We start from the raw sequence: 21,545 nt of genomic DNA, 5'->3' as shown, positions 1-21,545 counted from the left end.
ACAACAACAAACAAACGGTCAGCAGCAAAAGTCGCACTTTTTCTGCACCGGCGTGTTCCGAGTATTACACATGGCGCGCGTAAAATACCGCACTAGCAATCCGCGGTCTCCTGCACCACTCAAACGAGGCAAAGATTGCAAATCCACACACTTCCAACTTTTGCGGCCCACCAGAAACCCGTCGTTTTACTAGGCCATTTTTTCGGTGTCTTCTCGTTGGCCGAAAGTGGCACAGAGATGACCTCCCGTACCGACAAGTTCTCCCGCACTATCTACCGGCAAATTCCAGGAGCTCCCCCTAACTCTGCCTGGGCTGCTTACCGAGTGTTGTGTGCCTAGAGCCTTTTCGCTAGCTCCCGTTTATAAATATAGTAGCCTCTTCGCACAATTTTCAGACCTGGTGTTTAAGCTTGATTTTTTCTTTCTCCCATACTTGTTTTGCTATCGCTAATTGATTAATTCTCCGCAATTACTCAATTGTTCCCAGTAATACAAACTCATATATCTAATCAGTAACAATGTCCGGTAGAGGAAAAGGTGGAAAAGGTTTAGGAAAGGGTGGTGCCAAGAGACACAGAAAGATCTTGAGAGACAACATCCAAGGTATCACCAAGCCAGCTATCAGAAGATTGGCCAGAAGAGGTGGTGTCAAGCGTATCTCTGCTTTGATCTACGAAGAAGTCAGAGTCGTCTTGAAGTCGTTCTTGGAAAACGTCATCAGAGATGCTGTCACTTACACTGAACACGCAAAGAGAAAGACCGTCACCTCTTTGGATGTCGTCTACGCCTTGAAGAGACAAGGTAGAACCTTGTATGGTTTCGGTGGTTAAACGAGCCATCGCCGTGTGTCTTAATGGGGTCCGTAATGAATTTACTTCGTATTTGCTTTGTATATTATTCTTAATACTATATCGTTTTGGAATGCTTGTTTGTAGTGTAGGTTTCATGTGGCGACTGGCTAGACCATTTCGGGTCTGCTGGGCCTCCAGTGCGAGTCACAAATTCTGGTGATAATGTGAAAATGGGCCCATCACGTGCGCGGAGAATCATACGGAAATGGTGGCAGTTGGCAGAAACTGGTAGCGAATCAGACGTAGAGGTGTTCATGCTGCGGTGGACGTTACGAGGATCAACTCGTGTAGAGATAAGTTGCTACATTCCCAGTCAATAGTACGGAATTGTACCTTTTGATTCCGCTTTCTCTGGGAGTGCCAGCTTGAACTTCTAAACTACGCCGTGATTGCATTACTCATTACTCTGTTGTGTTTCTTCTATTATACATCTATTATATCTAATATTACAGCTACGGTCATATCTAGCTCTATCGTATCTCTTCTGTCGTATCTCTACGGGTATTCTATGGGTATTCTACACAGACTCAACCATTTGCTCGATCTTGTTCTTGTCGCCTCCCTTGATCAACACATGGATGTGGCTGATGGATTTGACGCTCTGGAGCGACGTCCAGTTCTTGAACCATTCAACCTGTTCCCAAGTGAGACCCAAGGGACGGATGAAGGTTTCTTCGATGTACTGGTTGATCTTGTTTCTTGTTTCTGTGGTGATGTCTCCGTCTGCACTGTTGGGATCGGTAGGGATCCTCACCTTGGACCAGACACACAAGTGGCTGACGTCGTCCTCAAAGTAGTAAGGGAAACGGTTGTGGATGATTCTGAGGTCGGATTTGTCTGCAAAGATGGCGCCTTCTTCCCTCAAGTCTTCTACGTCCCACCGCACTTCATTGGCGAGAATATGGTCCAAAATATTCACCTTCAGCTCCTTCAAGTCGTGCTTGAACTTCAAGTATCTGTCTGTGGCAGCCTGCGAACGTGCAAATAACTCGAGCTGGTTGGTGGTAACTATGAAATGGACCTCGTTCCAGGTGAATGGCTTATCTACCTTGACTTTGGACATGTTGGGCATGAGTTCAGATCTGACTTCCTGGATGTTGAGGATCTGGTAGTATTCGTCGAGAGACTTTCCGGAGGCAAAGGTACTAAGTTCCTTAGTCTTGGATACTAGCGTGGGCGTAGCAGGAGGTGTGGCCAAATAGGAAGCCGTAGAAGAGGAATTGGTAGAAACAAACATTGTGCAGATTTCTGGTTGTGAAAAAATCCAGGATATTTATATGTCAGACTCAGCTATCAGACTAACAGAACGAGTGGAGCACAAAAGCAACTTCCACTCTTAAAAGATACGGCGAAGGAACAAATGAAGACAGACCAACAATAAGAACGAGATGCCAACTGAAAACTCCCGTCTCCAGAGTCTGGAGAGAATCCTCTGGTTATATAGTACGGGAAGATGGCCTTATTAATTATTGCAGGTGCCATCGGGGTTGCATTTCTTTTTTCCCCTGTTGCATTTTCGTAATGCGGGTTGCATTTTTTCGAGATAGCGGGAAATGGAAGCTCTAAATAGATAGAGAAGAGCACGTGACTCTGGAAATGGCAGCAGATACTCCGAGACTTGGGAGTGAGATCCTGAGCATGAGTCAAGATCTGAGACCGGCGAGAGAACCAGCGAGGACGACCACGGCAAATAAGCAATTCAATTGTGCCAGAATTCTTCCGCCACCACCGACTCTATGCCCACTGCTCCGTTTTGTGTCTCGACAGAGCCCATTCTGCCCATTCTGCCCACTCCATTTCCCGTTGCTCGAAATTGTCAGGCTACTGCTACATCTTCCGATGACAATCCTGCACATGAAATCCAATAAGATATGGTTATATCGTGAATTATTCAGAGAGGAAACCATTTCTACGAATGCTGTTTTCTACAGACGAAACATGTCTGGCAAAGTTCATAAGCTCATCATCCTTCGCCACGGAGAGTCGCAGTGGAACCACGAGAATAAATTCTGCGGCTGGATCGACATTCCTCTTTCGGAGAAAGGAAAACTGGAAGCAGCGAATGCTGGAAAATTGATAAAGCAGTTTGGGCTCGATCCAGACATCATCTACACCTCGAAGTTGACGAGGCTGATCGAGTCGGGGTTGATCATTCTTCAATATTTGAACAAGTTGTGGATCAACCACATCAAGACCTGGCGGTTGAACGAAAGACACTACGGCCAGTACCAGGGCCGTGACAAACACGAGGTTTTCAAGAGCTTGAATTCCGACAAGGAGCAATTCCAGTACATTCGCCGGAACTACCACGGATTGCCACCGCTCATAGAGGGCAAGGATCCCAGCATAGACGAGAGGTATCTGGACATCGTGAACAAGGATATTTTGCCACGTGGAGAGTCGCTAGAGCTCGTGATGAAGAGGTTGATTCCGTACTTTGTACTGGAAATTGTTCATCACCAGCTTATTCAATTGGACAAGACAGTGCTTATTGTGACACACGGGCTGATTGTGCGTAGTCTCATTAAGTATTTGAGCAATGTCAGCGACGACGACATCAGCAACATCAACGTTCCTACTGGAGTCCCTCTAGTGTTTGAGATTGACGACAATGCCGAGTTGGTACGGGATTACTACTATTTGGATCCAGAGCTTGCCCAGCGTGGGATGGAGAAGGTCAAGAACGAGGGGTTGAAGAAAGAGCCACACGTGAATTTATAGATAATGAGACATGCGAGACAGAGATGACATGTAGAGAGTTACGGGGAAGAGACACAGAGAACGGAAACACAGTAGAAGTAGAAGTAGAAGGAGAAGTAGATAAGCGCAGAATTGATGCGAAAACGAGAGCAATGAGAAAAACTGGCACACCGCAAAATGGCCAATACGAAAAGCCAGACAACACCAATCAGAGAACACCAATCAGAGAACACCGGACAGAGAACTGAAGTCATCACCATTCTCTCACAAACCGTGATCTGGTACAGTTTGGCTCTGGTGGATTGGAGTATGGTGATACTGGATTGTAGCGGAGTGCACACAGCCATTCTGGGACCGATAAATAAAGCAATATCAGATTCTCATTTTTCATTTCTTTCCTGACCATATCATTCTATCTGGAGCAACAGCAAGCCAATGACTCATGGATTTTGACGAGCCGCTTCCATTGATCCGGCCACCGAAGCAGATCCCCTCTGTGGAAGCTGCGGCAGCGAGTTCTGTAGCCCCCGATAGAGAACTGGAACTGGAGCTGCTGGAAGAGGCCAGCGCAGACAACTCAGCCATCTACTACGCGTACGGCTACGGGATCATCGCTGTCAGCTGGATGATCTTTTTGGTGTCGGCGAACTCCTTCTTTCGCATCTGGCAATTCGTGATAGAGCCACTCCGAAGCTGTGGCTATGAGTCATTGTACTTTCAATTGGCTACCGTGTTTTCTACGGCCGACAATTATGTGCTCAGTATGTGGAGCATTTATGTAGTGGTCTGGTGGTGGGCCATCGTGTCTTGGTGTGGATTGAAGCTCTTCCGGCATCTGAAGGGCGGGGTTGAGGCAGTGTAGGCTGTAATGTGATGTGAATGTATGATGTATAATGTAGCATGTAAGATATGTATAATGTATGATATGTATAATGTATGATATGTATAATGTACGATAATAGATAAGCTTCGAGCGATATAATTATTGTGGTAGTCTATAATTAGTGTGCGATGCATAAAGTGCAAAACGGCGACATTTGCTACTCGAGTTAGAATCAATTGACACGGCCAGGCCCTGGACCACTTCTCTCGAGCCGAGAAAGCGGAGATAGCGTTATGGTATAACATAATCTACGCTGGCAGAACACAAAACAGCACGGAATAACGCAAATTGTGGCGTAAACTAAAAGCAAATTTATCCCCTTCCAGCACCAGTAGCGTAGACTGTAGAATAGATACGGCTCTAAGAAAGCGCAGCTTAGGGAACAGGCTATGACTAATAATTGTTGGGCTATCGTAAATAGGAGTTGCAGCCAGAAAAGAAATCAACCATGTTGCCCGATTGGGCTATACAACGCTCCAGTGCCCCGAAACATGACAGACACTAAACTGAATATGTGCGACACGGAACCGCAAAAAAATGACTGCGAAATGGAGAGACATTGTGGAGGGGCCGTAGAAGCTCCGTACCTGGCCCCCATAGCAGCCTACAGCTGGATGCTCTGTTGCACACACCACACCACACGAAGTAGTTGCCCTGTCCATCCTCCTCTCCATTGTGGTAAAGGACAGCAACCAGTTATCGGCACGTGACAGGGCTCGGTGCGACATTCGAGAAGATTCCACTCATCGTCCGGCATTGCCCAAACGGGAGTTGCTGCGATTTATGTCCGCATGAATTCCACTGCGGATCATATCTGCAACTGCCGGATCCGAGAAGGACTGTGGTGCGACATACGACATCCACTGAAACGCAATAATCCACGTAGCCTATTGCAAATAATTGTCACAGAGAACAGAACTTAAGGTACATAGTACATGATGTGAAACGTAGACCAGAGATAATATCCACACGGCTTATAAAAAATATATAGCTTAAAACAAAAGCTCCACCACTTCTAACACACCATTATCGTATGATACGGGCCCCTGTAAACACACCATACCATAGAAGACAAACACCACTTAACACATACCACAAAACACATACAACTCTCTTTGGCTACAACTTTGTAGCGTTTTTACCAGATTCGCACTTAGCCTCTCCTGCAACCACACGACCCCTCAAATGTCGTCTGGCTGTCACACTCACTTCGTCACAGTATTATTTATCGGTGCTACTATAATTATTAATAAGCTGCTTCTGCCTACAGATCCCGTACATTATTTATTTATATAAATACAATCTGTAATCACCTTTTCGTCTGCTGTACAGCACTTTTGTTTTTTTACCACTTTTCCTTCCGTCACTTTCGCCATGACTTCCATCGCCGTGTTTCCTCCCTTGAAGAGATCCATCACAGACATCATGGACGAGGAACTCTACCACATCCCCAACTCCCCCATCCAGTTCAGCTCGCGCAACGCCACCCAGCCCCAGACGCAGACGCAGCAGAACCAGAACCAGTCACAGCTCTTTTCGGGTTTCAAATCGATCAACTCGTCGCCGGCTTTGGCCCACAACACCTTGTTCATACATAACGCCGTCAACGGCTCCAGCTCGTCGTTGAATGCGTCCACCACTGATAGTTTCTTGGACCAGTACGTGTACTCGAACAATCTCAACGCCACATCTTCCATCAACTCGTCGACAAACGTAAGCACCGCAAATGCCAACAGCAATCACGGCAGTAACGTGAATACAAACCCTGCTAACTTCGACGCCATGGACGTTGACGAAGCGTTCAACACCCCCAGTCTATTTGTCAGCCCCTTTACCGACTACGGCAATCCAGACTCATCGCTTCTCACCAACAACCAAATCAACCCCTTCTCGTTCGTGAGGCCCCAGCAGTTACAGAAACAAGCCCCTCCTCCTCTTCCACAGGCTTTCCCCGCTCGTCCCACCAGAAGAAGACATATCACAACCTTAGACGATGACTCATCGCTTCGCTCTTCTACCAAGAAGGAAGACGACTACTTATTGTTTAACCCCGACATCCAGCCCTCGCACCTCATCAACAACAAGTCGTTCTTCAACGACGATTACTTGTTTGTGCCCAACAGTCAGCAGTACGACCTTGACAACTCAAACAACGGCACCACTGGCACAGTAGCCAACCTTGCAGCCAACGGGATTATTCCAGGCTACGAAAACGACTATTTGCTTGTGGATGACTTTGACGAAGAGATCGAAGCCGATTTGTCAGATGACGAGGAAGATGACGACAACTACTTTCATTTTGACGACGACTTGGACGACCTTGTGATGAACAGCAACGAATACCCTGAAGACAACATTAACATCAACGTCAACTTGATGGACATGGACGACTACTTGAAGAACACAAGCAGCACCAATAACAGTAATAATATAACCGATGTAGATCCAGCCGAAACCATCAGATTGAACAAGAATGACGTGATGAACGGTGGCTACATTGACGTTAAGCAGGACAAGATCGCACAATCTCACGAAATCTCTTCGCATGAAATTGACCACGAGGATGACATTGACGAACTTGAACTTGAAGACGAAGAATTTGACGACAGAAGACATTCGACGAAGTCGTTTGCCCATAAGTCGGCAGCCGAAATATCCGCCAATAACCCCAACCACCAGTGCGACTTGATCAATCCATTGACGGGAGTCCCTTGCAACAAGCAATTCTCCAGACCTTACGATTTGATTAGACATCAAGAGACGATCCATGCTTCGAAGAAGAAGATCTTTAGGTGTGTCATTTGTGAAGGTAGAGCCAACGGGGGTCCAGGTAACGGAAAACTGAAGACATTCTCCAGAGGCGATGCTTTATCCAGACACATCAAAGTGAAACATGGATTGGTAGGTAAAGAGGCGATTGACATCATCAATGCCGCTAAAGAGAATGTAGAGTATGTGAGCGTATAATGATTTTGGTTTGGTTTATTTGGTTTTTTGGAGTTCTTGTACATAGTCTTCTACATCTTATATATAGCATAATATAATCTTAATGATAGCAAAAGTGTAGGTTAATTAGCAGAGCAAGAGTATGGAGTTAACTAGTGAAACAGTAAAATAAACAGTAAACAAAGTGCAGCAAGTACAAATCGCTGTAGTTTCAATGGAGAAACAAAACTCCTGTCAAGTTAAATAAACTGTTCAACTGTAAGCTACAATGTATCCTATAGGGATTGCGATATATTCTGGTTCTATTATGCTATATATCTATACCATTTGAGCCATTGGTATGGATTCGACGTCGTGCTTGACCAACTCTTCCACTAAATAGTTAAGGTCTCTTGAACCAGAAGACACGACTTCCAGAATATCACTGTCAGTACCATGGTATTTGTAGTGTACGTATTGAAAGGCGATGTAGATATCTAAGCTCATTTGGAATAGACCGGCGAATATAAAAATTATCGACACGTTTTCAGCTCCAAAGAACAAGTAGCTCAATTTGATACAATCACCACCTAACCAACTCAAGAGCAAGATGATCTTGAAGTTCTTCACAGACTGCAAACGGTTGAGGAGTAGGATCTGGGGGAGTGGGAGTAGCGATTCTATGAACAAGCCCAGAATGCCTACAAACTGACCATAGGGCGTGCTGTTATGGAAGACAGCTGTTAGCACAGCAAATACGACTACGAACTGTGCTAAAAACCGCCAGTAGTACTGTTCTTCCTTCCATTGCCAAAATCTGAGTGGACGCTGATAGTAGACGTCAAAGAACTTGAGCGACTGGTTGAAGATGGTGATTACGTAACATTTACTCCATTTGACGATATCGTTGATGATAAGTTGGGCTGATTTGGTCAACGAGTTGTCCACGTAGTAGCTCTCATGTTCCGCAGGGAAACTGGCAGACATTCTGCGGGGCATAAAGGCATTGAGTTCGTTTCTAAAGACAGGCATTGGAGTAAGAAAGTCTGGATCGTAGTTAGCTGGCCGATAGGCCAACAGCACCTTGAGCAAAACGCACTGGCTCAACACCATCATGATAGACTGACGAAGCAAGGTGACTTCGTAGGGCGAGATCACGTAGTAGTTGATTCTTAGAATGGACGCCATAAGCATGGTGGCACAGATATCGATGGAAAAACCCATGGAAGTCTGTTTTCTATATATGCCCCAACATGTCGTTCCATATGAAAATACCGGCGTGAATGTCATGAACAAATTGGCCACCTTGTGGATGTCAGGAAGCAAGTTCAAGTACGGCAAGTACTCATCAGGAAGAAGCGACGACATAATGGCTGAAACCGCTTTGAACTAGATCTTGAAAAGTCTATATGAAATTGAAGATTGTGATTATATCAGCACTTCTCATCGAGATACGACTGTAGGTCAATGGAGGGTACACAGCTACAAGTATGCAAACCGGAAGTAGGAAGTATGACAATTCGGTGTTCCCACTGAAGAAGAAACGATACGTAAGCAAATAAATAAATTTATTTGTAAATACTTCGATCTGTCAAAAATTCAGTATACTTTTTTTTCGGCCGCTTACTATCAAAAGGAAATTATCACCGGCTTAAAAACTTGGTGTAACTGTTTGGAAGGAAGAAGTTTCTCGGAGTTTTCGGAAATACAAGATTTATCTGGCTATTACTGGGGCCGAGTATTCTACGAAGAAAACTTTTGAAAGGAATGGAAATCCTTTTCTATAGCCGAATATCAGTTAGATTCATCAACGTTAACATAGCCGATCTCAATAGGGGCTAATCTATTTTTGGCCACGATACGTACCGAGGCTCGAAGAAAATCAAAGAAGAGTATTTGTATTTATTAGGATCATATAGATATCCAACAAGAAAACACATTTTACAAGTAACCAGAAAGTAGAGAGTAGCTTCTATGGATAATGAGTTGAAATAGCTGCGAAATTTCTTATCACATTTATCCAGTGCGAATGTAACAGTCACAAGACCACTAGCCCAGGACCCAGGACTTTCCCACCAGTAGCAGTTTGCCAAAAGAAGCTGAAAATGACAAGAAGACCATTAAAAACTCAGAAGCTTGCCTTAACTTAACCAATTATATCTAGCCAAGTCTCTACTCTACATTTTATACAATATTAGACGGAACAAACGTTCGAATTATACAAATTATGCTATGCTAGACGTCCACTAAACGACCATGATGACTAGAGGAAGACGAAATACCAGGTTCATTATACCGGAATACGTGATACAAGGGGCTGTTCAAGCGGATATTGAGCCGGCCTGCGTCAATGGGATTATTACTTCCAGCAGGCGAGACCATTTGATCTCGACTGTTGCTGAGATTGACTTGATTGGGGTCATTAACTAAGTTGATATTGCTGTTGCTGAGGTTACTGCTGAGTGCATCGTTGAAACTGTTGGTATCGCTGACTGATGCAGCGTCGTAATTAGTAGCTTCCTGATAACGGAAACCACGGAATAAATCTGAGGACCTGGAGAATGAAGCCTGTGTTTCAAACGCATCGTAGAAGTAAGTAGATTCGTCTCCACTATCTTCTTCGCTTGCTGGGATGGCTTGAGGTACAACCTGATTTTCCGCATGCAACGATAATTCCATCGCAATCTGGAGCTCGGTATTTTCCTGTTCCCTTCTCTCCATTTCAAGAACCTGGCCAAGTACATGGGGACCACCATTACCGTCAAGTTCGGGCAACAACGACGGGAGAACCGCATAGAATTCTCGGTCATCTACTTGGTCAACATCCCAAAGATTTATCTCCAGAGGTAAGAGGTTGAATTGGCTCAATTTCTTAATACACTTTTGAAGCTTCTTGTCGTTGTTGATCAATGCCTTGTTGAAACGCAACACAGGAATTGTATATCTGGGATCGAATGAGATCAAGTCGACATACTTGTGAAGCTTTTCACGATATGGAGGTGAGTCTTCATGTAAATATGGATGTATATCTGTGTACTCATCCTGAGGAGGAGGTAATGAAGGGATGCTTTCCACATCACTAGAGGTTCTTCTTCTTCTTCTCCTAAGTCTTCTTTCACGAGTTCTTTGATTGGAAGCCCTTTGATTAGAGCCAGTTCGTTGACTAGTAGTTACTGGCATATTAGCTGTAGTACTAGTCTGACGACTTCTATCTGTCCTGACTCTTCTTTCTCGTCTATTTTGATCACTGTCATTTCTTCTTGTTCTACGATCGCCGTCGGTTCTAGAGCTCGACTCTTGCGTAGATGGCAAGTTTTCCAACAGTTCAGTCGTGGTAGTTGTTGCTGTTTCAGCATGGATGTACATCGGAGCCGTTATCTCAGTCACCTGTACTTCCGGAGTAGATGACTCAGTAACAGTAGGAGGTAAATCTACAGGAGTTGTCGACAAAGAAGGAAAAACAGCAGGGTCTAGAGTTCTATACTCAGAAGTTACAGAACTGTCGACTGGAGATGGGAGAAGCTGTTCCATTCTGGCTGGTCCTGCAACACTTTCTACAGGAATGCTAGCATTTGGTATAGGGGATAACACTTCATGAACCGGAACTGTTTCAACTTCTGGTGTGACCCGACTAGACGATGGAGTTTCATCCTGTTCCAGACGGATGATTCTCGACTTTCTACGGTTACGACTGATATCTGCTGCTAAGATTGTGCTTCTTTCGAGTTGCTCATCGATTGAATTGCGGCAACGTTCGGCTATGTTATCGTTTAACACCGAGTGCAGGGCTTCGACCGGATCTATGGGCGGAAGTGGAGGAGGTCGTCTACGTCTGGCTGGTGAAGAAGACGATTCCTCTTGGGTTTCCGCAGTCTGAACCGGCTGCGATGGCGCCTTCTTGTTCTTTGTAGGGGATGACGAAGAAGAAGTTCGTGCTTTTTGATTTTTGCGCTTTGGAGTTTTTGAAGGTGAAGAGGGAGACGGAGATGAAGAGGATGAAACTTTCTTGCTCTTAACACTCTTCTGTGGTTTCCTTGGTGGACTTTCAATGCGTGCTACTGGTGATGCCAGTTCATCCGAGATTCTGATTGAAGGAGGAGTGCTAGACCCTGACGAACTCTGATTGGCCGTGCTGGGCACAGTGATTCTCGAGCTGCTATAAACCCGAGTCACTGGCGTGAAAGCCGGCTGGTGTACTGAAGAAGGACTTCCTCTGCCCATAGTTGAGTTTGGATTAGTAACTGAAGGAGAGCCCGAGACTGCCGTCTCTGGAGTCTGCGAACCCGGCGAAAGCTGTTTGTGTCTGTTTCCGCTGAATAGATGCATGTACCACTACAGAGAAGTCGAGCGACGAAGCAAACAACAAGAAGAAAGAGAGACTTTGTTGGCAAAACGAGGCTATTTATGGAAGAAATGTCACTTGGTGTTCTGTAGTTGCTAAAAAAAAATTATCCGTATTTTTTCCAGTCGTATGCACGAGAAGCATTTCATAACATTACTGTTTTGGGTAACGACTGAGGAATTGGCACAAACGGACAGCTGAAATAAGACGGAAACAGTGCAAAACGGAAAAGATACATAAAGACAAGCTGGGAACAGTCAGACTAGTTTGGACTAAAAGTCTAACCATAAAAAACCCTGTCTCCGGCTATTGACTGGCCGTCTTTTGGTAGCCACCAATTGCCATTTCATGGAATTTTTCACTGAGATCCCGTAGTTCCGAAGCAGCCCGGAACATTCCCACTATCAGCCCATCAAGGATCTGTGGTGATATCCAGAAGTCGTAGTATGACAAGCAGGAGAACCTGATCTCCTTGGAATTAGTAAGAACTGAACGGGATTCTGTTTACGGTTCGTAGCTAAAAGTGAAAAGCCGAATTTTAAGAGAATGGCTGTGAAAATCACTCTATGTCAGACAAAAACGTCTCTATAGATCTTCAGATAGCGTACCAGTCTACAGCCTACTAGCAAATCAGCCGCTCCTGCTACCTAAACCAAATTAACTAGACACGGCTAGTGCTACACTTCTTCAAAACTGGTGTATATTCATACCTACAGTTTCTAATAACTTATTTTGTTCGTCTCAGCACCCATATATGGATGTCTCTTCTAAGAATTCACAAATAGCTTGTTTTCTCTGTTATCTCACAAAAAACAAAACCCATTTCATAAAAAAATGCAAATACGTAAACCATCAATGGACTGAATATATTGTAAAGTACCTAGCACAACAAACGTATCGACGGATCAGGACTCACTTAAAACATCAATTCCTCAATAAAACCAATTCTTCAATATAATTGAAAATCAAATCTGCGATAAATCAACCAATTTCAAGCGGACTTCTTCTATACGCCATCGCTGCTACCGATGTCTAACGACTTACTTCTTGATATCTCCGATTTCCTTCTCCAACTTCTCAATGGTTTCCTTTTGCTTTTCCAACTTTTCCTTCAAAGCCTTCAATTGTTCGGCTTCGTGTTTCTTGATGTATATGTTTTCTTGGGCTCTTTCCTTTTCAGAGAAGGCGTCGTTGGCCTGGTTGATGGCACCTTCAGTCATGGCAACTCTGGAAACAGAAAAGGCTCTGACGGAGGTTCTCAAGGTGGATGGCAAGGCGCGCTTGGAAGCTAAGGACAACATGGTGATCGTGGGGGATGTTACTACAAATGGCAATTGACGAGTAATTGGAGAAACAACAGGTTTTGATGAATGGAATTTGGGGTTTTTTCGTCTTTTATGTCGGGAAAAACAATTACCATAACCGTCCTGCAGACAGAACACTCATGATCATTTCTCATTGGTTATAGTGCCACCCCAGGTCCGTGGGTCACGTGTGCAGTTCCACTATGTAAGAGTGGGAAGATGTTGCAGCCACTGAGCCTGGAAGAATCTCCTGTTGTTTTCTTCTATTAGTGCTGGGGAGATTGGCATATTTACGGATCCGGCGAGGCTGGGGTCATGCAGTGTGGGGATGCTGGAAAGATAAGAAGCAGGCGTGACTGGGGGTCTTTGTAGATATTTGCCTGTGCAGCTGTTTCCAGGGCTCACTGTAGGGCCTCCAGCTGTCCACCGTTCGCTTAGAGCGGACCCCACATTCTAGAAATGTTCATTGTTCAGCATGAAAACGCGAGATAGCCATAATCAGGAGAGTCTGCTAACACGAGCTAACACGGAATCTGTGCCATGGTTAGCGTAGAAAGTCGGAGCCATTGTTGTAGCTAAGCCTGAACCAGTCTTCTATTTTTTAGTCTAGTCAGCATTGGAGCTTTACTAGGAAAACTTGATTTGATAGAGCAGTCCAGTTTCTGGCACACTATTCGGGCCATCCGCTCTCAGTGACCCTAACGGGTATCACAAAGTCTGGCAGTTGCCTCATGTATCTCTCTTCAATCAAAGAAGAAAGTGCTGTTCATTGAGTATTACGTCACTAGAACGTTTACTCAATCTGGCCAAGAATCTTAGATTCCAGCAAGAATATTTCTTTGATTCTTTCGTTATCATTAATATCTACGAATTCAATGACACCGCCGATACGAATGCCGTGGCCATGACCGGTGTTAACTTTGCCATATCCACCAACTTGTAGCGACTATTGAAGCTCTCATACTTGTACATAGTCTGTGATTGGACTTGGCTCCCAAATCAGTTGCTGGACAGTTTCGATAGGTTTTCTAGAACTCTGTTTGGCAAGTTCGTATCTATCCTCGAGTATTCGATCTCTTCAATTTGCTTTTCTTTTCGCCTACACATTAATGAATTATTGGTAAAATAGATATTTCCTGAGCTGTAGTAGAAGAATGTGTATTTACAAAATCTGCGCTAATTTATAAAACAAATGTGCAATTAAAGGTCATCTCTAAACATTATTGCCATAGTCTGGATGTACCAAGTCGACTTCTTTGTATCCAATCTATGTTTCAACAGCAGCTTGCACTCGTTGGTTGTTCCTAGCGAAATTTATCAGATACTCTCAGAAAGAATCCACCAAGGACACCAAATTTGCATTCCAGCACATATGTACTGCTACTGGTGTGAAAAGCTTACATTGTCTACCAAGGCGAGAAGATACAAGAGCTTCTCTACTTCCTTTCGGTCTTCCAATTACAACCCTTCTAAGTGCATCGTTTATTCTCTATGTACAGTGGTTCATGCCTTTCATAAGTTACGGGATGGAAGATATCTTGAGTGCTTGTGAGTAGCCGATAACAATCCGCAGCATCTGGCGGTTCTGATGGCATCGGACAACAACTTCTGGTTTTTGGCACTACAGCCTGTTATGCTTCTAGGTAAGATTTGTCCGGTAGACGTCAAAAATCTCGACAAGATTTCGGGCATCAAGTATAAAGTGCTTGGGTTGATTCCAGTTGTTTCGAATGGATCGGCTATCTGCTTGTTCCTAGCGTAATTGTGTTTCTTTTCCATGTCCAACTTGTTGTTGGAGAAGTCAAATGGATCGTAATTTTCTCCAAAAGTGAATCTTCTGGTGAACTGAGAGCTGATATCCAATGGAGGTTGTGTGCTTTCTTGTATGGACCTGGCCAATCCAACCACGTCTCTGGTAATAGTGTTTTCTTCGTTGTTGACCCACGACTTTTCGCTTTTCATTTCTGGAGTCGAAGGTAATGGACTGTTGGTTCTAACGGCCGAGACGGCAAAAGTTCTGACCGAGCCGGCGGCTCTAGAACTCACGACCCTGAGACCTCTGGACGAAGACAACATCGGCGACAGACAACTTTTACTGGAACTTCAACGTTTCAAGTATTTATATATATTAGGAACGATTGTTCAGTACTATATTGAAAAATTTTGTTTGGTTGAGATCACGTGAGAAACATAATGTGACTTAACATGAGCATCTTGGGAAACACTAAGTATGAGCGAAAATGATGGGACGTTGAGATGGGAGAGAAACGAAGAGATTGTGCTCTATGACCCCAAAGTTTCGCAAGAATACGACCATACACCTTAAGCAAATAGATAAAGTCTCCTTGTTCCTTCCTAATAAGAACTTTGCTTCCGAATTGAAGAGGTGGGTTCTAGAAGACACTATCTGCAGTATTACCAGCTTACATAGTTAAGCGAAGCGAGCGGATCCAAGAGGCGCTACCCAACAGTAACTAAAGGTGATAGAGCCAGCAATAGCCCTGAATTTGCTCTGTAATGGGATACGAGTCCATGGTCGGATGTCATGTGAATGTAAAACTAGCCAATCACTGTTCAGACAAACGAGGAACATTCCTAAATTCAAAACTAGATCGCTCCATTCATCCAGAGTGATCTCATGAGATGTGTGTCACATGACTAGTCACGCGACCAACACAATCTTTTTTTCGTCCATTCAGCAAAAAAGAAAAACCATAATCTCCAGTGACTAGTGGGCAATATTGAAAAGGTATATATACCTGGATTCTTTTTCTAGTGGCCACTGGTTTTCCATATCCGCAACGAGCGTTACGACACGAGCGGTCACAGTTCCAGGTAGAAATAACCACAGAGATAGAGCCAGAATTCTCATATTCCCAGACTTTTCCTCTTCAATTCAATTAGTTTCTAAGCAGACTAGAAATTCTAGACTAATTGCTATACAAATTTTGTCCTGACAAGTCTGTATCAATTTTGGCCAGAACTTTGCTATTACATATATATCGTATCAAACAGATATAAAGCGTGCATCGGCTGATATTCTTAAATTACAAGCCAAAAGGGTTTCATCTTATATTCTGGTTCTTAGTAATTGGATTTCCATATAATAGTCAACTATTAGCGATCAGAGCAGCAACTAGATAAGAAAAGCTCAACAACAAAACTGATCCAAACGAAACACATATCAAGTTAGGGATATAAAGTGAAGATATACCATACACTATCAAACCTTTACAGAGACTATACAACTACAAATCCACCCCACTAAACTGTCCATTATAGAACAAAGCAATCTGTTCTATATTGCTATAACATTCACCGTACATCTTATTAACACAACAAAATGGGTGAACGAGGTCCAGACCAATGGTTGGAGCAGATCAGAAAATGCATTGCCTTGTCTGAGTCAGACATGAAACAGTTGTGTGAGTTGGTCAAGGAGCTTCTCATGGAAGAATCCAACATCCAACCCGTACAATCCCCTGTCACTGTATGTGGTGATATTCATGGCCAGTTCCATGACTTGTTGGAGTTGTTCAGAATCTCTGGCGGATTGCCACTGGAAGACAACAACACAAACTACATATTTTTGGGAGACTATGTTGATAGAGGCTACTTTTCACTAGAGACGTTTACGTTGTTGATGGTGTTGAAAGTAAAGTTTCCTCACAGAATTACCTTGGTTAGAGGCAATCACGAGTCAAGACAGATCACCCAGGTGTATGGTTTCTATGAGGAGTGCTTGACCAAATATGGATCAACAACTGTGTGGAAATACTGCTGTCAAGTATTTGACTTCTTGACCTTAGCTGCCATAATAGACGGCAAGATCTTGTGTGTCCACGGTGGATTATCACCAGAAATCAGAATGTTGGACCAGATCAGAGTCTTGAGCAGAGCCCAAGAAGTTCCACATGAAGGGGGCTTCTGTGACTTGGTCTGGTCTGATCCTGACAACGTCGACACCTGGGCAGTATCGCCTCGTGGAGCCGGTTGGTTGTTTGGCTCGAAAGTGAGTCGAGAATTCAACCACATTAATAACTTGAGTTTGATTGCAAGAGCACATCAGTTGGTAATGGAAGGGTTCAGGTACCATTTCAAAGAAAAGGATGTCGTCACCGTATGGTCTGCACCTAACTACTGCTACAGATGTGGCAATGTTGCCAGTGTCATGCAAGTAGACGAAGACTTGGAACCAAACTTCAAGATATTTAGCGCCGTTCAGGACGGAGACCTTACAGTGAAGAACAATGCCAGCAAACAACAAAGAAGTGATTATTTCTTATGAGTCCACCTTCATTTCTGATGTAGCAATCACCTTCATTACTAAATTTATTCATCATTTATTTGCATTATAGAAAGAAAAGTTTGTGTTTCTAATAATCCAAGATCTTCAATCTAATCATATAGAGCCGAGGCCAGACTTTATAATCACTATTATCACTTTCACGCTTTAGTTTGTCTTTCTGTTACAACCTATCGAACAGCTACTCAATTATGCTTACTTAGGTGTTCTTTTCTCTATCTGTTTTATCTCTTCGTAATTGACAATAATGAATCACGACGAATTTTATACGAATATACATTTAATTGTTATCAGATTGTACTATTTCTAAGAAACAGTATTACGAATTTTATAATATTATGCTGTTTATTGTACATATTCTAGTAGAATGCATTCATGATCAATTCTTTCCCTTTCTTCTCTTACGTTTTTGACCAATAATCTTCTTGATATCGTCAGAGAGTCCCGACTTGTGCTCCTTCTTTTCACCATCAGTCGTTGGTCCCTTGTTCATGTTACCTTTGTTCATGTTACCCTTCTTGGCAGAGCCCTTTCTTGCCTTCTTTCTTTCCTTATAAGTGGAACCCTTTTCTTCGTCACCCCTGTTATCTCTCTTTCTCTTTCTGGGACCCTCTTCATCGTTCTTGTCGTGTTGACGAGAATGAAATACCTTATCTCTTCTTCTCTTGACAACTTGGGCATTTTCCACAGCAAATTCGACAATCAAGTTTCTTTTGCTCAATCCATCGAGTTGAGCCAACTTCTTCTCGTCCTCGTCAAGACCCTCCAAGATCTCGGGAACTGTCACTTCATGAGCATTCAACCATCTCAAACCCATCAAGGCAACCTTGTGGTCTCTGAATTCAATGAAACCATATCCTCTACTTCTCCCTGTATCTCCGGAGCCTTTCACTTCCATGATCACCTTGGCTTGCTTTACAACACCCTTATGTTTGGATGACTTTTTCTTATCTTCTTCTGTGGCTCCCTTTGGTTCCAATTCTCCAAGCTCTTGCTTATGTTTGATCGAACGGTTGACTTCTTCTTTAGAAAGAGGCTGTCTCTTTTCTTCCTTGACTTCAGTAGCAAATTGAACAACGGCTTTACGACCCAAAGCCTTCAAGGCTTTCGAGTTCATGGCTCTAGGAAGATTTCTAATAGCCAATCTGGTTAATGATAAATGCAATGTAGGGTTCTTGTTCAACTGTTGAACTCTCAATTTGTATGACTTTTCTCTCATTTCCATGTCAGTCTTGGAAATAAACTGAGCCAACTTGGAGTTCGACGTGATTCTACCTTCGTTCAACAAGTACAAATTACGTTTGTCCTTTTCACCTGGAGCTTTACCGAGTACCTCCTTTCTCTTTTCCGAGTTCCTCTCTGCCAATTTGGATGCCGACTGTCTGTCCACTGCCGAGGTAATCGACAAGATACGACCTTGGTAAACATATGCTGGAGAAACATCATCAGCGATCAACATTGAAGTAGAAGCTGAAGATGGAGCATTTGACAAACAGTCTGTGTATGCATCTTCGTTGACGAATGCAACAAATGCAGAACCTCTGGCCAAACCAGTTTCTTTATCGATAACAGGCAAAGCATACTTCACAGGTCCGAACTTAGAGAAGTGTTCTTCAAGAGAATCTTCGTCAGCATCGTATGGAATGTTACGCACGAAAATGGCATATGGTTCTTGTCTATTATTTTTTTTTCTTGGAGCTTCTTCTTCTTCTTCCTCCTCTTGATCTTCTTCAACTTCAGCATCAGAGTTGATTTCGTTCAAGTTGTTGAAATCTTCTTCTTCTTCTTCCGCATTTTCTTCTTCGTCATCATTATCTTCGTTCTTATTATCTTCATCTTCGCCGTTTTCTTCATCGTCATCTTCTTCTTCTTCCACATCTTCATCTTCATCTTCATCTTGATCTTCTTGATCTTCTTCATCCTCCTTTATTTCTTCCCACTTGGATTTCTCCACGGCCAAATCTACTGCAACTTCTCTGCCGTCTATCTTCAATCCTACAGACTCCTTCACTGCTCTTTCAGCAGCAGCCTGTTTTTTCATGGTAACAAATGCAAACCCACACATTTGCCCGCCCTTCTTCTTGGGAATGTATGCATCAAAAACAGCTCCAAAATTAGAGAAGATCTTCTTCAACACATCTGGTTTCTTACAAGACCATGGAAGGTTACGAATGATAAGTCTGGCTCTTCTCTTTTCTACTGGAGCTGCCGAACTTCTTGGTGAAGAAGAGGGTAACTCGTTTCTATCCTTTCTTTCTCTTCTTTTGGCAATATCAACTCTGAGAAGACGGCCCTTGAACTTGGATTTTCTGGCTTCCACCAAAGCAGTCAAAGTGTCGTCGTCAAGTGTGAAGGAGACGAAACCGAAACCTCGGGACTTCTGGTTTTCATCATTGACTATGACTGCGTGCTTGACTGGCACAAACTGTGAAAAGAACTCTGACAACTCTTCAGATGTAGCCTCAAAGGGTATGGAACGCACAAACAACGTTTTTCTGTCAAGTCCGTCTTCGTCTACAGAACTTGATTGCTTAATGGACACCTCGGCCACATGCTCTGTTTGATCTTCAGACATCGCAGAACGTTCTAAAGTGAATCTGGAGACTCTATGAATCTTATATTTTTCACTTCACTATTTTTCTCATAGTGAAAAATTCATTTTGCAATCGCATCTCTTCGCATTAATTTTTTTGGAACCTGCGTGCAAGTTACCCGGCCCCGATCAGAGATAAACAAAACAGTCTTAGCAGCCAAGTATGGAGGAATCAATTTGGAATCAATATTTCACATTTGAATGAATAAATATCTCTAATTCACGTCATTATTCTTTTATAAATTTCCAATATCACAATGGGGAAGTCACATTCCAAGAATGTGCTTCCTAACACTTACGTGCCTGTGCTATCGAAAAAAGTCCTAGCCAATGTGCTTGTTCGACTACCCAAGATCTCACTCATAGAGTTCATGAATGTCTGGCCCAAGATAGCCAATACCCAGCCACATATGGACAAGGAAAACTCACACCATAACCAACTACAGTACAATCGACATGTGTCTCAAGATGCTCAAGGTTTGAAGAAAGCAGTGGGAAAAACTCCAAAACGAAAAGTCATAGATAAGATCGTGTACCAGTACTGGTCCAAAGGGTTAAATCTCTTGCAATTGTCTCAGTTGGACTGCCAGCTTATTGTAGACAGACCTAATTCATACTACTGGATCACTTCTACTGTGAAAGACAGTCATGACAGCGAAATTCCGTTGCTGTTGGATCCAAAACGGTTCCTTGACAATCTTGCGCATGAATTGAGTACTCTCTTCCTAACCTATATCTATCTCTGTCGTCATCCCAGTTTGCCGTTGATCATTGTAAGGATCCAGCTCTTTGATCTTCAGGCATTCAGTACATCTTCAGATTCCAGAAGACCACATATTAGTTCGCTCAAAGCGTATTTTCTTGCTTTACCCTTGAACTCTCCCACTATAATCCACAGCACTGGCAATGACTTGATAACCAAAATAGTCATGCAAGTCGTAGAACGTAGTTTGCCACAGAATGCCAACAATTTACTCAGGATCGTGACTCCAGAAAGGCAGACTCCCATCCGATCATTAGAGTCCATCCATATCTTGCATGGCAATTCTAGATTTGGAAACAGTATGGGAATTTGGACTCCCTACGCAGATGCAACAGTAGACATGCTACCATTCAATGCATTGGAAAAGCACAGTTCGATAGCCAAAGATGAAGCGGATGACGATTATGATAGTGATGATGTAAAATTAAAGAAATTGAAATCCATAGCAAACCTTCGATTCAATGGCTCAAAGACTGGTAAATTGAAATCAGAGAAATTGTACGAAGACAACAGAAAAACTAAAACAAAAAGACGCAAGATATACTCCAATGATGACGAAGACGACTTCGATGAGTTAGATGAGGCAACCGAGAATAGTGAGTTCGCTTCTATAGCCCCAGTACAATTTTCTGAGTTTTTGCTAAAGAAGAAAATCCATCATGATTCTCCCGAAAAGTCTCTGATTACCATAAGACTAACTGGACTGGATGTATTTGCTGGTCTCCATGAGCTCTCAGTGAAGACAACCGACCGTGATCAAATGATACTAGACCCTTCCAAAGTACCAGGATGGTTAACGGGAGAAGAAGGAGCCAGCTGTGGAACAGTAGAAGATGGAGTATTCAAAAAATATGCATAGACATCTTAACGGAGAAGTT

At 43.3% G+C, this 21,545-nt stretch overlaps 12 protein-coding genes across 12 annotated transcripts; 6 read left to right on the top strand and 6 right to left on the bottom strand. All coding sequences in view use genetic code 12, as the record gives it.

Moving 5' to 3' along the window:
• Positions 1-518: 518 nt before the first annotated feature.
• On the top strand, positions 519-830 carry PICST_61679 (histone H4; the record flags this gene model as incomplete). The annotated part of the gene is made up of 1 exon (XM_001385779.1): positions 519-830. The coding sequence occupies one exon, from the start codon at positions 519-521 to the stop codon at positions 828-830; it is 312 nt and encodes a 103-aa protein (XP_001385816.1).
• Positions 831-1,368: 538 nt separating this feature from the next.
• PICST_62290 (predicted protein) lies at positions 1,369-2,088 on the bottom strand (the record flags this gene model as incomplete). The annotated part of the gene is made up of 2 exons (XM_001385430.1): positions 1,369-1,977; positions 2,020-2,088. The coding sequence occupies 2 exons, from the start codon at positions 2,086-2,088 to the stop codon at positions 1,369-1,371; spliced, it is 678 nt and encodes a 225-aa protein (XP_001385467.2).
• Positions 2,089-2,789: 701 nt separating this feature from the next.
• On the top strand, positions 2,790-3,572 carry GPM1.2 (phosphoglycerate mutase; the record flags this gene model as incomplete). Its single annotated transcript, XM_001385778.1, has 1 exon — positions 2,790-3,572. One exon carries the CDS (start codon positions 2,790-2,792, stop codon positions 3,570-3,572), a length of 783 nt encoding a protein of 260 aa, XP_001385815.2.
• A 421-nt stretch (positions 3,573-3,993) lies between these two features.
• Positions 3,994-4,413, top strand: PICST_61775 (predicted protein; the record flags this gene model as incomplete). Its single annotated transcript, XM_001385777.1, has 2 exons — positions 3,994-4,047; positions 4,102-4,413. 2 exons carry the CDS (start codon positions 3,994-3,996, stop codon positions 4,411-4,413), a joined length of 366 nt encoding a protein of 121 aa, XP_001385814.2.
• Positions 4,414-5,808: 1,395 nt separating this feature from the next.
• On the top strand, positions 5,809-7,490 carry RPN4 (zf-C2H2 Zinc finger, C2H2 type; the record flags this gene model as incomplete). The annotated part of the gene is made up of 4 exons (XM_001385776.1): positions 5,809-6,330; positions 6,379-6,556; positions 6,605-6,856; positions 6,878-7,490. 4 exons carry the CDS (start codon positions 5,809-5,811, stop codon positions 7,399-7,401), a joined length of 1,476 nt encoding a protein of 491 aa, XP_001385813.2.
• Positions 7,491-7,698: 208 nt separating this feature from the next.
• PICST_32773 (predicted protein) lies at positions 7,699-8,727 on the bottom strand (the record flags this gene model as incomplete). Its single annotated transcript, XM_001385429.1, has 1 exon — positions 7,699-8,727. One exon carries the CDS (start codon positions 8,725-8,727, stop codon positions 7,699-7,701), a length of 1,029 nt encoding a protein of 342 aa, XP_001385466.2.
• Positions 8,728-9,594: 867 nt separating this feature from the next.
• MUC1 (hypothetical protein) lies at positions 9,595-11,685 on the bottom strand (the record flags this gene model as incomplete). Its single annotated transcript, XM_001385428.1, has 1 exon — positions 9,595-11,685. One exon carries the CDS (start codon positions 11,683-11,685, stop codon positions 9,595-9,597), a length of 2,091 nt encoding a protein of 696 aa, XP_001385465.2.
• A 704-nt stretch (positions 11,686-12,389) lies between these two features.
• On the bottom strand, positions 12,390-13,002 carry PICST_84721 (ATPase inhibitor mitochondrial precursor; the record flags this gene model as incomplete). The annotated part of the gene is made up of 1 exon (XM_001385427.1): positions 12,390-13,002. One exon carries the CDS (start codon positions 13,000-13,002, stop codon positions 12,742-12,744), a length of 261 nt encoding a protein of 86 aa, XP_001385464.1. The 3' UTR covers positions 12,390-12,741.
• Positions 13,003-14,517: 1,515 nt separating this feature from the next.
• On the bottom strand, positions 14,518-15,081 carry PICST_36650 (30S ribosomal protein S18; the record flags this gene model as incomplete). Its single annotated transcript, XM_001385426.1, has 1 exon — positions 14,518-15,081. One exon carries the CDS (start codon positions 15,079-15,081, stop codon positions 14,518-14,520), a length of 564 nt encoding a protein of 187 aa, XP_001385463.1.
• A 1,267-nt stretch (positions 15,082-16,348) lies between these two features.
• Positions 16,349-17,604, top strand: PICST_68058 (ser/thr protein phosphatase; the record flags this gene model as incomplete). The annotated part of the gene is made up of 1 exon (XM_001385775.1): positions 16,349-17,604. The coding sequence occupies one exon, from the start codon at positions 16,349-16,351 to the stop codon at positions 17,291-17,293; it is 945 nt and encodes a 314-aa protein (XP_001385812.2).
• Positions 17,605-17,690: 86 nt separating this feature from the next.
• On the bottom strand, positions 17,691-19,896 carry NOP4 (RNA recognition motif-containing protein; the record flags this gene model as incomplete). Its single annotated transcript, XM_001385425.1, has 2 exons — positions 17,921-19,896; positions 17,691-17,809 (listed from the first exon to the last, which is right to left on the bottom strand). Exons 1-2 carry the CDS (start codon positions 19,884-19,886, stop codon positions 17,691-17,693), a joined length of 2,085 nt encoding a protein of 694 aa, XP_001385462.1. The 5' UTR covers positions 19,887-19,896.
• A 265-nt stretch (positions 19,897-20,161) lies between these two features.
• On the top strand, positions 20,162-21,526 carry PICST_32767 (putative cell segregation machinery component; the record flags this gene model as incomplete). The annotated part of the gene is made up of 1 exon (XM_001385774.1): positions 20,162-21,526. One exon carries the CDS (start codon positions 20,162-20,164, stop codon positions 21,524-21,526), a length of 1,365 nt encoding a protein of 454 aa, XP_001385811.2.
• Positions 21,527-21,545: the final 19 nt, after the last annotated feature.

Source organism: Scheffersomyces stipitis, chromosome 6, assembly GCF_000209165.1.
Source record: "Scheffersomyces stipitis CBS 6054 chromosome 6, complete sequence".
NCBI lineage: Eukaryota > Fungi > Ascomycota > Pichiomycetes > Serinales > Debaryomycetaceae > Scheffersomyces > Scheffersomyces stipitis.
This window is presented reverse-complemented; position numbering and strand designations above follow the sequence as displayed.